We start from the raw sequence: 13,585 nt of genomic DNA, 5'->3' as shown, positions 1-13,585 counted from the left end.
CAGTGTACAAACACACACACAAATATAGTATCTTGAAGTCTGTACTTGGAGCCACGAGAATTCCTGCCAAAAGGAACAACTCCACACCCACATTGGCTGAGCTGAGTGAGGCCTTCCCCTCTCCCCTCTCCCTCTGTACCTTTCCTGGTTGGCAGTAAGGAGATGAGGCCCAGTGTGCAGTGAGGAGAACAGACTCCATTCTGATTGGAGGAACAGTAATGGCTAAATTAATGGTGCCTAATGGGAATGGGCAAACAAGGGCAGGTTCTCAACAGCCCTTCTCCACCTGGCTGCTCCTGCGAGACCTAGGAGAACATTAATCAGATCCTGACTCAGACCTCACCCTTAGGGGCCATTAGATAAATTGGGCCACTGCATCAGGTGGCTGTAGTGTGGATCGCTGTGGCAGGAGCTGCTGCAGACATCGGTGACCTGAAATGCGTTTACTGAAGGCTTTACAACCCCTTAGGTCTGCCTGGGCTCATGGAGACAAAGACCCAGCAGGTGTCCAGGATCTTCTAGTGAACACGCCTTCAGGCGCCCCACCCACCAGGTAGGTCTGGGAAATTCGGACCTTGAGGACAGATGGGCTATGTTTTCAAACTCCTAGCACCCTGGCTGACACCCAGTGTGTGAAGGTTTTGTTGTTTTTGAGACCGGGTCTGGTTCTGTAGCTAGTCTGGTCTACAAGGACAGTCCCCCTGCTTCAGTCTTCCAAACACCAATGTTACAGGTAGAAGCCACCATGCTGGCGTGGTGTATGAAGCTTATCCACACAGCAGCAAACCTGTCCTGGCTTCCGATAGGTGATCATGGCCGCCAAGCTCAGGCTGGAGGTCCCTGCCTAGAGAAAGGCTTCCAGAGCGTTACAGATAGAGTCCAAAGTGTTAGCTCTCGGCTTCTCAGTTGGGCCTCATTGCTTTGCAGAGACAGTTCTGCTTTACCCATTTCCAGTCCCTGTGTTCGTGGCACTGCTTGCTGAAGCTCTGCTCTGCTCCAGGCCCTCACCTCGCCCGTGGGCCCCGAGTTGACCCTTGCCAGCTGCAGTTGCTGACTTTTCCCCTGGTTATCTTTCCGTGCCGCCCACTGCCCCGCCCGCCCTGCCCGTCTCAGGTGCCCGAGCTTAATGAGGTGCCAGGCGTGACTCAGTGTTTGATTTTCCTTGTGTCCAGCTCATTACCTTTGATAGGAATGCCTCTTCTGACCTTCAAGAAGTGAGCGCTCAGTACTCAGGAGAACATACGCAGATTTCGCTTGTGGTGAAAGATATGGTAACACTTGACTGTGACCCCTGTACAGTGGAGATTGTGAGCTTGAGGCCAGCCTGAGTTGCATAGTAAGACCCTATCTCAAAACAGAACAAAAACCACAGAGGTGGAAAAGATTGGTCAGCTGTTAAGAGAAGTTGCTGTTCTTCATTTAGTTCACAGCACCCACATGTCAGCTCTCGATCTTAACTCTATTATCCTAGCACTAGAATGAAATAGGATAGGGAGGTGAAGGCCAGCCTGGGCTATGGATGACCCTGTTTCAGAACAGATAAACATTTTTATTGTCTTCTAAAGTAGCTGCACCTCATTTACCAGTGAGGAAACTGAGGTGCAGACAAATCAGGTCATTGTCCCAGGTCACATACTTAGGAGCAAGGCTGTGCCCCCAGAACCTACCTTCACTCCAGATTTCATTTCTCTCTGTGTGTGTTTGTTTGTTTGTTTGTTTTTCAAGACAGGGCTTCTCTCTGTAGTAGCCCTGCTGTTCCGGAACTCACTCTGTAGACTGGCCTTGAACCCTCAGAGATTAGCCGGCTTCTGCCTCCTGAGTGCGGGTATCAAAGATGTCACCACTGCCCAGCCCAGTATTAAAATAATTAATATTACTTTAATTAGTATTATCTTAAATTGGCCCTGGGGAGGCACAAGCAGGTGGATCTCTTTGAGTTCAAGGTAAACCTAATCTTCCATAGTGCGTTCCCAGCCGGCCAGGACTAAGTAGTGATAACTTATCGCATGAAAAAAGTTTCATTAAAATTAGAGTCTAGATCTTAAGTTGTTGCATGTAACTTTTGCTACCCCATCTAAACTGGAAACGGGCTGGGCTGCCAGCCCCCGCCCAGCTTCTCTTGAGTCCACGGATAAAGACACAGACACACGTTGTTCGTTTTCAGCTTGCCATCTTGGCACAATTGCTGGGCATCATTAAAGAGGCCATCGTGCCCTTATCAATGCTCCCAGCTCCGCACCTCCCACCTGCCATAAACTTGAGTTGTTCAGTTACATCTGGTCCCAGCTAGACGCCCCACAAGACTGCCCACCTGTAGGAGGGACCTGTGTGGCCACCGTTTCAAGATCTCACACGACTGGCCAACTTTTCTCCCTCAGAAGCCAAACTCTCTCCTTCCTTGCATCTCTCTGCTCGCCTCCAGGGCCCAGAAGTCCCGCCTTTTTCCTCTACTCAACCATTGGCCCATGGCTTCTTTACTGACAGATCAAGAACTAATTGGTGAACAGGACCTTAGCATCAGAACCGCCCTACATTATGTGACAGACTTTTTCTGAGGAAACATCTACTCACCCCAGAATGGGGTGGTCCAATAAGTTTTTCTTGTTACTAACAAGAGCATGAGTGAGAGGTCACAGGAGCGCAAGACTGAGAGGCTGCTGAAAGCCTCCCCCTCCCCCACAACTCAGACAGCCCTACAGGTCTGAGATTCTCCTGAGCACTTGGCTGGTCAGTCTCCATCTCCGAGAGCTACTTACTTTTTCTGTAAAGCTCTGAAGGGTCCTTTAGAATCTTGCAAGTTTCCACTTTGCCTCCCCATCCCTCCTGAAGAGAATGTTTCCATTCGAGCAAACCTTTTCCCGACAGATCTTTTGGTAGTCCATTTGTGAGGGTGCTGGCTCCATCAGATCGGCACACTTCCCCTTTCCCATCTGCGTGCCCGACTCAGGAGCGGGTGGGGCTTGGCTCTAGCAGAAGGAAGGACTCTAGAGGACCTTTCTGTGTGAGGAAGCTGCGGTGTCTGGTCAGCTGGAGCTGAAGAATCAGCCATGATTAACGAGACAAAAACCACTAACGGAGAACCTTTGTTTACTGGGGCATTTGATGCTGGTCAGCTGGAGCTGAGCAATTGGAGAGGATTAGGAAGAGACCAGCCTCCAGCCTCGCTGAGGTAAAGTCTGGGAAGCTGTATTCCAGAGGCAGCCAAGGAAGGTTATACCTCAGGCTGGCACTACCGAACTTGATAGCGTAAGAGTCATTAAGGTGGAACCAGCTTTGAAGGCATGAAGAGGAGTCATGGAGAGCAGCTGAGGCTTGGCACTGTAAGGGGCCAGGAGAGGCGGTTGCAGAAAGGTGCATCCTCTGTAGCAGTCGAAGGCCCAGGATTGGAGGGATCATGCAGAGAAGTTGAGGCTTGGCACCATGACGTAAGCCCAGAGAAGCTGTTAGTGAGAGTGCCCCCCAGTTGCCACAGAAGACCCCAGCATTTTGAAGATACTACATGGCCACCAAGATCCCCCAAGAACAGCAGCCTCGGTGGAGTGGAGCTTAGCAGACAAGTCGTGTGTGCCCCAGAGGTTTAAGCTAGAGAAGTGGCCCAAGCCCCTTGGAGGAGCCCAGAAGATCATGAAAGAATCCCAGACATTGGATGTTGAGTTATTTACACTGTCATTCAGATTGTGACTGCGCCCTGCTTCTTCCCTGGTTTGTTTTGTTTGACTGCTCGCTTGTCTCATGGAGACAGTGTTCTCTGTAGCCTTCACTGTCCTGGAATTCTATAGACCAAACTGATTCTGCTGGGATGAAGAGTGATTGCTGCCCCCTCCCTTGGTGCCTCCCCTTCCCCCCAAGGCACACTCACTTTTTCCCTCTTAAAGTAAGAAAGTACTTACTTAGTTTGTTTTTTATTTTACTGGAGCCCACAGTTGAGAGATTTTTAATTTTTTTTTTTTTTTTTTTTTTTTGGTTCTTTTTTTTCGGAGCTGGGGACCGAACCCAGGGCCTTGCGCTTCCTAGGCAAGTGTTCTGCCACTGAGCTAAATCCCCAACCCCGATTTTTAATTTTTTTAAATGGGATTTTGGAGTTTTACAGAGAATTTGGATTTTAAAACAGACTGGTAATTTTTTAAGTGTTTGAATTTGCAAAAGCTGTGGGACTTTTAAAGTTTGTGAAATGTTTTATATTGTGTGTTTTTTTTATTAATGTGTAATTTGGCAGGGGGTGGGTGAACAAGAAAGGAAAGGTTGTGACTTAATAGTGATGCCTTTGTGTGTCGAGTTGACAAAGGGTCAGTTGTCCTGAATAGTTTTATGTCAAGGTGACAAAAGCTAGAGTCCTTGGAGAAGAAGAGGGAGCCTTAATTAAGAAATTGCCTCCTGGGGTTGGGGATTTAGCTCAGTGGTAGAGCCCTTGCCTAGGAAGCGCAAGGCCCTGGGTTCGGTCCCCAGCTCCGAAAAAAAAGAACCAAAAAAAAAAAAAAAAAAAAGAAATTGCCTCCTAAAGATTGGGCAAGCCCCTGGCACATTTTCTTAATTAGTGATTGATGGGACCAGGCCCCGCCCATTGTGGGTGGGACCATCCCTGGGCTGGTGTTCTGGGTTATATAAGAAAACATGCTAAATACACCTTTAATCCCAGCACTCAGGAGGATGTCTGAGTTCTAGGCCAGCTGGTTTGTAGACCAGGACATTCAGGCTACACAGAAAAAAGCTTGTCTCAAAACAAACAAACAAACAAACAAAAAAAACAAAAACAAGAAAAGAAAGGAAGGAAAGAAGGAAGCAAGCAAGCAGGCTGAGCAAGCCATGAAAAACAAGCAAGCAGGCAGCTGCAGTCCTCCATGGTCTCTGCATCAGCTCCTGCTCAAGGTTCTGGCCCTGTTGGCGTCCTGTCCTGACTCCGTTTAGTGACGTGACGGGCTACAATGTGGAAATAGAAGTTAGCTAAGCCCTTGCCTCCCCATCTTGCTTTGGCCATGGTGTTTCATCAGAGCAATAGTAATCCTAAGACAGAGACATCATCTCAAGACAAACGAAAACAGGACAGGGCAGGTGAGATGGCCCAGGGAGTTCGATCCCCTGAACCCACAGAAAGTAGAGGAGAAGACCTGTCTCCACCCAGACACATGTGCTGTGTTCTCCGAGCTCACGTGTTCTGTGGCGGGGATGCATTAGACACGTACAATAATACTAATTAATAGTTTGTTTCCTGTTAGCAAAAAAGAAAAGAAAAAAGGTGGGGGATAATATTGTAATTTGCCTGGTGTAACAGCTCACGGCCGCCTTACCCATTTCTTTTCTTGCTCAGTGACCGCAGGTTAAGCTCTGGAATGTGCTCGGAATGATGGATGACAAGGATCTAGAAGCTGAAATACATCCCTTGAAGAATGAGGACAAAAAGTCACAGGAAAACCTAGGAAACCTACCAAAGACCGAGGACAACTTGAAGAACAAGCCTGTGCCTTCTCGCTTGTCCCGGTGTCGCACGGTGGCATTTTTCCTTTCCCTGTTCATCTGTCTCTTTGTGGTGTTTGTCCTCTCTTTCATCATCCCATGCCCAGACCGACCGTCCTCTGAGGACAAGTGGAGGCTGGACTACGACTATGCAGGTGAGCTGTGGGGGAGGGGCCGCTCTTCCCAGCAGGGTTCCAGGCCGCCACCCCCCCCCCCTCGCCGCCAGTACCAGACATGGCCTAGTCATGTGGTCTTTGACAGTCAGCCCTCAGTGGCTCCTGGGTTACCTCTGAACCTGGGGATTTTAGGAGCCTTTCGGGGGGAACTAGAAGCACTCCTGTGATCAGGTAAGCAGGCAGAGGCAGGCTCGCAGGCTTCAGTGGAAACAGTTCAATGAAACTCAACCTGGCCGAGGGATTAGAGAAGGCGCCATCAGCTGTGGAGAGCTGTGCCAGGCGCTTGCGTGCTCCAGACATGGAAGCTGAAGCAAATCACACTTTATTTCCAGCCCATGAAGTTAGCCCTTATGAAAAACAACTGAAAAGCCTTTTAATTTTGAGGATTTGTTTTGTTTTGTTTTGTTTTTTATTTAGAGGCAAGTTCTCCCTTAACCTCAGGATGGCTTTGGATACACTGTATATCCAGGCTAGTCTTGAATTCCTGCCTCCCACCCACAACTGCTAGAATTACAGGAGTGTGTGAGCTACACTTGGCTTCATGTGGCACAGGAAACTGAGCTCAAGGCTCCTAGACACTAGGAAATCACTCTACCACTGAGCTGCAGCCCCTGCCCCCAACTCCTGCTCTTTTAACAAATTAACTTATTATTTCACTTATTCATTCATTTGAAATTTAATATTTCAAAGTATTCACTTTACTTTCGTTATAAAGGAACTTTTTAAAAGGATTTATTTACTTCATATATATGAGTACACTGTAGCTGTCTTCAGACACACCAGAAGAGGGCATCAGATCCCATTACAGATGGTTGTGAGCCACCATGTGGTTGCTGGGAATTGAACTCAGGACCTCTGGAAGAGCAGTCAGTGCTCTAAACCAATGAGCCATCTCTCCAGCCTGTAAAGGGACACCACCCCCCCACCCCCCCACCCCCCCCACCCCCCCCCCCCGGAGCTGGGGACCGAACCCAGGGCCTTGCACTTCCTAGGCAAGCGCTCTACCACTGAGCTAAATCCCCAACCCCGTAAAGGGACTTTTTAATGAATTTAATTTTAGGTTTGTTGCTCCCATGCCAGGGCACCAGCTAATCTGCTGACACTAATTTCCAGTTCGGCTCTCCAAGCAGCCATCCTGATGGGTTTGTGGCGGTGTCTCCTTATGGCTTGTTCACTTGTCTCACTTTACCAGGCCCTGTTTGTGTAATGCTAGGCATTGAGCCCTGGGCTTATGTGCAAGGCAGATACTCTAACACTTAGGCTACATTCATTGCCAGCTATTAGGTTTTTTAATTTATTTATAATAATTTATATATTTATTCACGGTTTTTCAAGGCAAGGTTTCTCTGTGTAGCCCTGGCTCTCCTGAAGCTCACTCTGTAGACCCGCCTGCCTCTGCCTCCCATGTGCTGGAATGAAAAGAGTGTGCCACCACTGCCTGGCCTGTATTTTATAATTTTAACTATTTAGGATCCGATCCATTTTGAAATTTTGAGTATGATAAATGTCCAAACTTCACCTTCTGAGTGTTCGGTTTTATTAAAGCTTATCAGCTGAGTCCTAGGATGCAAGACAGCGCCAGGCCTCCCTGATGGAGCCCAGCTGTCAGAGTCCAGACCTCCAAGGTCCCATGCCAGGCTTGGAGGAAAGCCTCCTGCACATATGTTCAGATTTCTTTATTTTTTTACTTATATTTTGAGACAAGATCTTTCTTTGTAGCCCTGGCTGACCTGGAACTTTCTGGGTAGATCAGGCTAATCTCAAACTCACAGATCCACCTGCCTCTGAAGACCCTGCCCTTATTGGCAGCAGGGGACCTCACCGTGGCACGTTGTGCAGCGGGAACACCAAAGCAGTCAGAGCGAGCATTCTGCTTGATCTTCCCGGTGACAGGCACGCACCGCCGTGGAGTGTAACTTGGGGCCTTCTCTTTCAGTCACGTACGACTTTCTGGCTCTGGGAGACGTAGACAGGGACGAGGTTCAGGACGTTCTCTTTCTTTATAAAAACACCAACAGCAGTAACAATTCCACCAGGTCCTGTGCTGACGAAGGTAACTCCTGCTCTGTCTACTACGGTGGCCACATGGGAAGAGGGCTCCTTGTCCTGGCCCCCCTCTCATTTGGGGCCTGTGGGTGATGGGGATTGAGGGGACCCCTTCGTCACATTTTCTTCTTTATAGAATAGACGAGGTAACACTGTCAGCCCCCTTCCTCCACCTGGGGACACCTCTGATGCCCCATGAGGCTCGGGGATAAGGGGCTACTAGAGAAGATGGGCTGTCATGTGGCTGAAGCACAGGAGGCGGAAGACAGGAGGCGGCAGAACACAGTCTCAGACTGACCAAATGACTCTACCCTCCAGGCTTTTCCACTCCCTGCACCTTTATGGCTGCTGTGTCAGGGACCAACGGTACCGTGCTCTGGGAGCGGCCTTTGGCCCAAGATGTTGCCCATGTAAAGTGTGCCGTGCCACAGACACGGGACAGCAAGGTGTCTTCTGCCTGTGTCCTGGTGGGAAGACTTGGTTCTTTCATGGCAGTCAACTTCTTCACAGGTCAGCCACCTGGGGAAGGCTCTGGGTGGTTGTCATTGGAGGGGTCAGCCCTGGCTCTCTCCCAGGGATTGGTGCCTGGGTAAAAACCCTCCAACTGAGAATGTGACCATTTGGAAGTCAGTGATGCCACCTCTTTCAGCCGCTCTGCCCTGTTGCAGCTGTGTCTTTGCAAACAGTTGTGTCTTGTTATGGATGCTGGCAGAGACAACTAGTGTTGCCTGTTATGAGGCAACAGGGATGCCTGTTTGGGCTGTGGAGGGCCTTGGCTCCGGAGGGCTTTGAGGGCTGGACTGAGTCTATAGATGGCCCTTTGCTCTTAGAATAAGTCTCTGAGCCAGAGGAAGAAAAGCATACCCACCCAACTTTTATGTGGGTTCCTGGGGATCTGAACTCTGGTCTTCACACTTGCGTGGCGAGTGCTTTAACCACGGAGCCATCTCTCTGCTTTGCTGCCTTTTTGGGGTTTTTGCAAGGTCATACTATGTAGCCCAGGCTGACCTACTTGCAACAAGCTTTCCAAATGCTGAGATTACAGACATGAGCTGCCTTTTCAAGAGGCTGCCTGGTTGTACTTGTTCTTCTCAACAAGTATCTTGGGCTGTTTGTACACACTCCTGTATCTAAGTGACCTCAGAATCCCAAGGATGAATGCTCTCATGTAAGCCTACTATTCCTTTGTCATGGGGATTTGGAGCTACTATGTGTTTGGTTTTAGGAGAAACGCTGTGGAGCCATCCCAGAAGCTTTAGTGGGAATGCGTCCATCTTGAGTCCTCTGCTCCAGGTGCCTGACATCGACGGTGACGGTGCTCCAGACCTGCTGATGCTCTCCCGGGAGGGACAGGAGGTGATCGGCATAGCTCTCAAGTGCCCCAGGCCCACTTCCCTCCAGGCCCCCTCTCTACTTCCTCATCCACTTCTCCCTAAAGAGAATTCGTGTGGCTACCCCTCAATGCATCCCCCTAGGGCTCTGTGCCCTGAGGTCCACACATCCAACACGCTGGGAGGCTCCTCTGCAGGCAGCTTGCTGGCCTTCCTCATGAGGAGCCGAATATACATGGCCTGTGTGTGTTGGTATGAGCTTTGAGCCCACAGCTGCCATGCCTCCTGGGCAGCCTAGGCAGCACAGTCATGTGTTCTGTGTTGGGTCACTCTCTTCCCCAGACCCAATGAGTGTTGACTCCCTGCTCCAAACTCCCTACAGTTGCCCTTGCCCTCCCGTGGTGAAGCTGGTTCTGTCTCCCCTACTACCCTTTGCTACACAGGTCAGTGGCGCTCTCTATTCAGGTAGCACTGGGTACCAGATTGGCCACAGAGGCAGCCTTGGTGTGGATGGAGATGGTGTCGCCCTCCTTCACGTGACCAGAACGGGTGCTCAGTATATTCTCCTGCCCTGTGGTACGTTGGATGCCACATTCTTGGGATGCTGGGCTGGCTTGGGGCTAGAGAAAGAAGCATACAAAGAAACTGGTGACTGGCCACCTTGCGGCCATTCCTGTTCATGAGCTGACACTTAGTCACTGGTCAGGAAGCCCAAGGATAATCCGGTATAGCACAATGTGGTTCCAGAAGTGGGGCTGACGGATGCACCTGATCCCCATGGTGACTGCCCTTCTGTGTTTTGAATAGCAAGTGCCCTCTGTGGCGTCTCTGTGAAGGGTCTCTATAAGAGAATTACTGGGAGAGATGACCATTTTAAGGAAGACCCCTCCTGGGAGAACATGCTCAATCGCTCTGCTCACAGGAGGCTTTTGCACAGGTTTGTTGGCGTACTTGTCTAGTTCTTACTCTACCTCCCTTCCACCCTTATGCCACCCTAACCCCTCCTGCCTCCCCAACACTAGGTAGGAGGCTCAGAAGGGGAAAGGGCGTGTATAACTAACTCTATAGGCTACTTCCTGCTGATTAGGGATGTCGGGCTCCTAGGGGCGAGTCTAATCTATCTCCTGCCATCCAACAATAGCAAACCAGCAATCCAGTAATGAAACGGGAACAGCAGCCACCACAGGCCCTCTTGAGGCTCTCCCAGGTATGCCCTCTGCAGAGTCCTCAGAATTAAACTGTCTGCAGCTGGCAAAGATCCTGCCCCTGTGGTGTACGAGGCAAATCATGTCAGCTGCTATGAAGCAGCCTCTGTCCCACACCTGAGCCCAAAACAAAAGATATTCACATAAGATAACTGCAGTTTTTTAAGATTTATTTATTATATATAGAGTTCTGCCTGCATGTACACTTGCACACCAGAAGAGGGCATCAGATCCTATTACAGATGGTTGTGAGCCACAATGTGGTTGCTGGGAATTGAACTCAGGACCTCTGGAAGAACAGTCAGTGCTCTTAACCTCTGAGCCATCTCTCCAGCCCTGATAACTAGGTTTTTTTTAAAGAAACCAAAACTTTGCCTACACAGGTTTGTCTGACACAGGCCTTAGTTAGGGACAACCCCGTGTGCGGCACAGGCCAGTCAGGCTAGGGCCTTGCAGTACTGTGAGGTCTTCATTTGAGTACAACACTTGGAAATGAGAAACGGGCAAACAAAGGCAGAGAAAGAGTTGAAATGGCTGGGGTGGCGAACACGTTTGAGTCTCTGGCTTTCATCCCGCAGTAGTGAAGAAGAATGTCTATCATACAGGGGCTCATCCATGCTCCACAAACAGAATCTCACTCTCTCTAGTCAGGGAACTGAGAAACATGGGAATATACTACCGGGGCCTGAGGGAAGCCACCCTCCAGCCTCAGCAGGCCCCTCTTAAAGGACTCATCCCAAAGACCACATATGTCTGCCTCCCATCCCTCCCTATCCCCACCCCCACCTCCTTGTTTAGCTCTGGAGCAGTTCGATACCTGATGAATGTCCCAGGGAAAACTGGCCAGGACTTGCTTCTTGTGAGCTCTGAGGACTGTAAGCTGCTGGATGGACAAGATCTGGTGCCCAGGTGGACTCTTGGTGCAACTCAGGTTCTGAGGTATGTGCAGTTCCTGCTAAGCTTGAGTGGGCACTCCCTGCTCAGGACCTCAGCCTGTCCTGCAGGCTGGCAGGATGATGGAGTGGCCTGTCCTGGGATCTGTTCTTTATCCCTGGAGGGGCTGCTGAAAGTGCTGGTCACAGGTACCAGCCCCTCATCCTGGGTTCCAGCATAGGTAGCACCTTTCAATCCAGGAGTGTGCAGCCATGAAAACTTCATCTCAACTCCCTGAACCAACACCTTCTGTGAGGTCTTCTCTTTTAATCCCTCCAGAAAACCTATCCTTGGCCACTACAAACCAGACACCTTGGCTGTGGTAATTGAAAATGGAACCAGCCTTGATAGACAGGTAGGCTGGGCTTCTGTGTGAATTGAGAGTCTCCCCTGTCCACGGTTCATGAGTGCACAGTGCTGAGCCGAGACTGCTGCCCTCAGATGGTGAGATTGCTCCGAGAGCAGCCTTTGTGACTGGCATGGCTGGGCTACACATTCCTATGTCGGCTGAGGCTGTCCGCCAATAATGTCCCCACCCTCCCCAGATCCTCCTTCTGGACCTCAGCACTGGGTCTATGCTGTGGAGCCAGCCCCTCCCAAGCCTTCCTGGGGCCCCACCATCCACAAGCCTGATGACTGCAGACCACCGCTCAGCCTTCTTCTTCTGGGGCCTCCATGACCCTGTGAGCGCTAATGAGATGGTATGATGTCTGGGATCCGAGGCCAGAGGGACCAGACCCAGATCCCCCTGGAGGCTGCCAGGACTAGACCCTCCGGAAGTCCACTGAGTGTAGTGCAGACTGTTGGGTGAGGGTGCAGGCCAAGGGGGAAGTACCCTGCAGGGCCGTGGGGCTGTTGGAGGAGGCTGTTGGAGGCAGGAGCAGACCTGTAACAGGAGGGCAGGTGCTGATGAACACCAGGCAGGACCAGGCCCCATGTGGGGAAGCAGGGGGCTAACAGGCAGGCGTCACGGAATGGGAGTTAGCCTTCTGGGGGACACTGGGGGACACTGGGGGACATAGTCGTGAACAAGGTTACTTGGATAGCAGCTTCTGAAGGGAACCTGAGGGCTGCCCAGGAAAGTTCCAGGAACTCAAAGATCTGCTGAGACGTGGCTATGGCCCAGACACAACAGGTGAGTGGGACACATGCTGTTCTCACTTCAGGATCCCCAGGACACGCAGCACAGCCTGTATATGTTCCACCCGACCCTGCCCGGCATCCTGCTGGAGCTAGCCAACGTGTCCGCCAACATCGTGGCCTTTGATGGTGAGCATGGGCTCAGGCGCTGGGTCCAGATCTTCCCCCGCCCCCGTAGTTTGCTCTGGCTGGTCCTGAGCAGCACTGACTCCCCCTACAGCGGTCCTGTTTGAGCCAAGCCGCCACGCTGCCTATGTGCTCCTGACGGGCCCAGCAAGTTCAGATGTGCCTGGCCTGGTCTCTCTGACCAAACACAGAGTGCGAGACCTTGTCCCAGGCAGTCGAGTGATCCACTTGAGCGAAGGCAGCTCCGACAGTGACCAGGCTATCCGGGACCGGTTCTCCCGACTACGGTACCGGAGTGAGGTGTAGGTGGTGTCAGCTGGAGCACATGGAGAGACTCCAACTGTGAAAACGAAGCCTCTTGGAAAGTTGGCCTGCCTCAGCCTTCATGCTGGCCTCACTGCTTGCCCTGGTGATTCTGGCCCTCTGGGAGCTGTGGCCTTACCAGTTCTACCTAAGGATAGTTCTACACCTCCAGCCTCCTGCCTATACCATGTCCTCCCTCAAAGGTCTCACTGTGTGGCCCATCTGATCTGGTCAAGTAGGACTCCCTGGGCCAGCTCGGGTGGGCACGTCAGCCCTGCAGGAGGCTCACTTGTCACTGACTGCCTCTGCACCCTCCCACAGGGAAAGCCACCTCTGGTGAGCTTCTCCCTGGGCCCTCAGTCCAGCCTGGCTTTCCTGTGTCTGCACTGTCTCTCAGGAGTCACGAAGCTCAGGGCCGTAACTGGAACCTGAGGCTCTGAAGTTGCTTCTCCAAAGCAGAAGGGAGCATGTCTCCTGGGAAGTGAGCAACCGAGTCTGACTGGGCAGGAAGGACCCTGTCCTGGGCCTCCGGATGCACTTGAGGGATTTAGACTGCGCTAAGTCAGTCCCTCCCCTCAGTACACTGGACCTGCTGTCTGCACAAGTCCCTGCACCCTGGCACAGCAGGCACATCCCCTCCCTACTCTCTGGTGCTTACCTGATGAAGGTCTCACCTTGTGCCTTGTTGCTCCTGAAGCCCAAGGGCTGCAGAGCAGCTTTGCCCAGACCAGATCTCTAGCTCTGTAGCCAAAGCCGTCCCATGACCCCAGCCACCATGGAAACCAACACAATAAACGATTTGCACTGATGGGGAAAGTCCCAGTAGCCCAGCGTGAGCCTGCAGTCTGTCTGGATGTCTCTCTGCTTGTGACAA

The 13,585-nt window shown here is 51.3% G+C and overlaps 1 protein-coding gene across 14 annotated transcripts in view; it reads left to right on the top strand.

Annotated features, from left to right (window-relative positions):
• The window catches only part of Fam234a (family with sequence similarity 234, member A), a 31,303-nt gene extending 17,756 nt beyond the window's left edge, over positions 1 to 13,547 (top strand). For 6 of the 14 annotated variants that reach the window (XM_039086281.2, XM_039086282.2, XM_063269317.1 and 3 more), the window contains 12 exons: positions 470 to 553; positions 5,306 to 5,606; positions 7,564 to 7,680; positions 7,992 to 8,183; positions 8,899 to 9,029; positions 9,448 to 9,580; positions 9,812 to 9,941; positions 11,008 to 11,148; positions 11,422 to 11,497; positions 11,688 to 11,843; positions 12,309 to 12,411; positions 12,503 to 13,536. In XM_039086281.2, coding sequence (XP_038942209.1) covers positions 5,339 to 5,606; positions 7,564 to 7,680; positions 7,992 to 8,183; positions 8,899 to 9,029; positions 9,448 to 9,580; positions 9,812 to 9,941; positions 11,008 to 11,148; positions 11,422 to 11,497; positions 11,688 to 11,843; positions 12,309 to 12,411; positions 12,503 to 12,714 — 1,659 coding nt within the window. In that variant the 5' untranslated portion in view covers positions 470 to 553; positions 5,306 to 5,338 and the 3' untranslated portion in view covers positions 12,715 to 13,536. Of the gene's footprint in view, positions 1 to 452; positions 554 to 2,022; positions 3,170 to 5,305; positions 5,607 to 7,563; positions 7,681 to 7,991; positions 8,184 to 8,898; positions 9,030 to 9,447; positions 9,581 to 9,811; positions 9,942 to 11,007; positions 11,149 to 11,421; positions 11,498 to 11,687; positions 11,844 to 12,308; positions 12,412 to 12,502 lie in introns of those variants that run through there. The other 8 variants (XM_063269319.1, XM_039086287.2, XM_063269320.1 and 5 more) reach the window with 5 other exon arrangements.
• Positions 13,548 to 13,585: the final 38 nt, after the last annotated feature.

The sequence above is a fragment of the Rattus norvegicus genome, chromosome 10 (genome assembly GCF_036323735.1).
Source record: "Rattus norvegicus strain BN/NHsdMcwi chromosome 10, GRCr8, whole genome shotgun sequence".
In the NCBI taxonomy this organism is placed as follows: Eukaryota; Metazoa; Chordata; class Mammalia; order Rodentia; family Muridae; genus Rattus; species Rattus norvegicus.
This window is presented reverse-complemented; position numbering and strand designations above follow the sequence as displayed.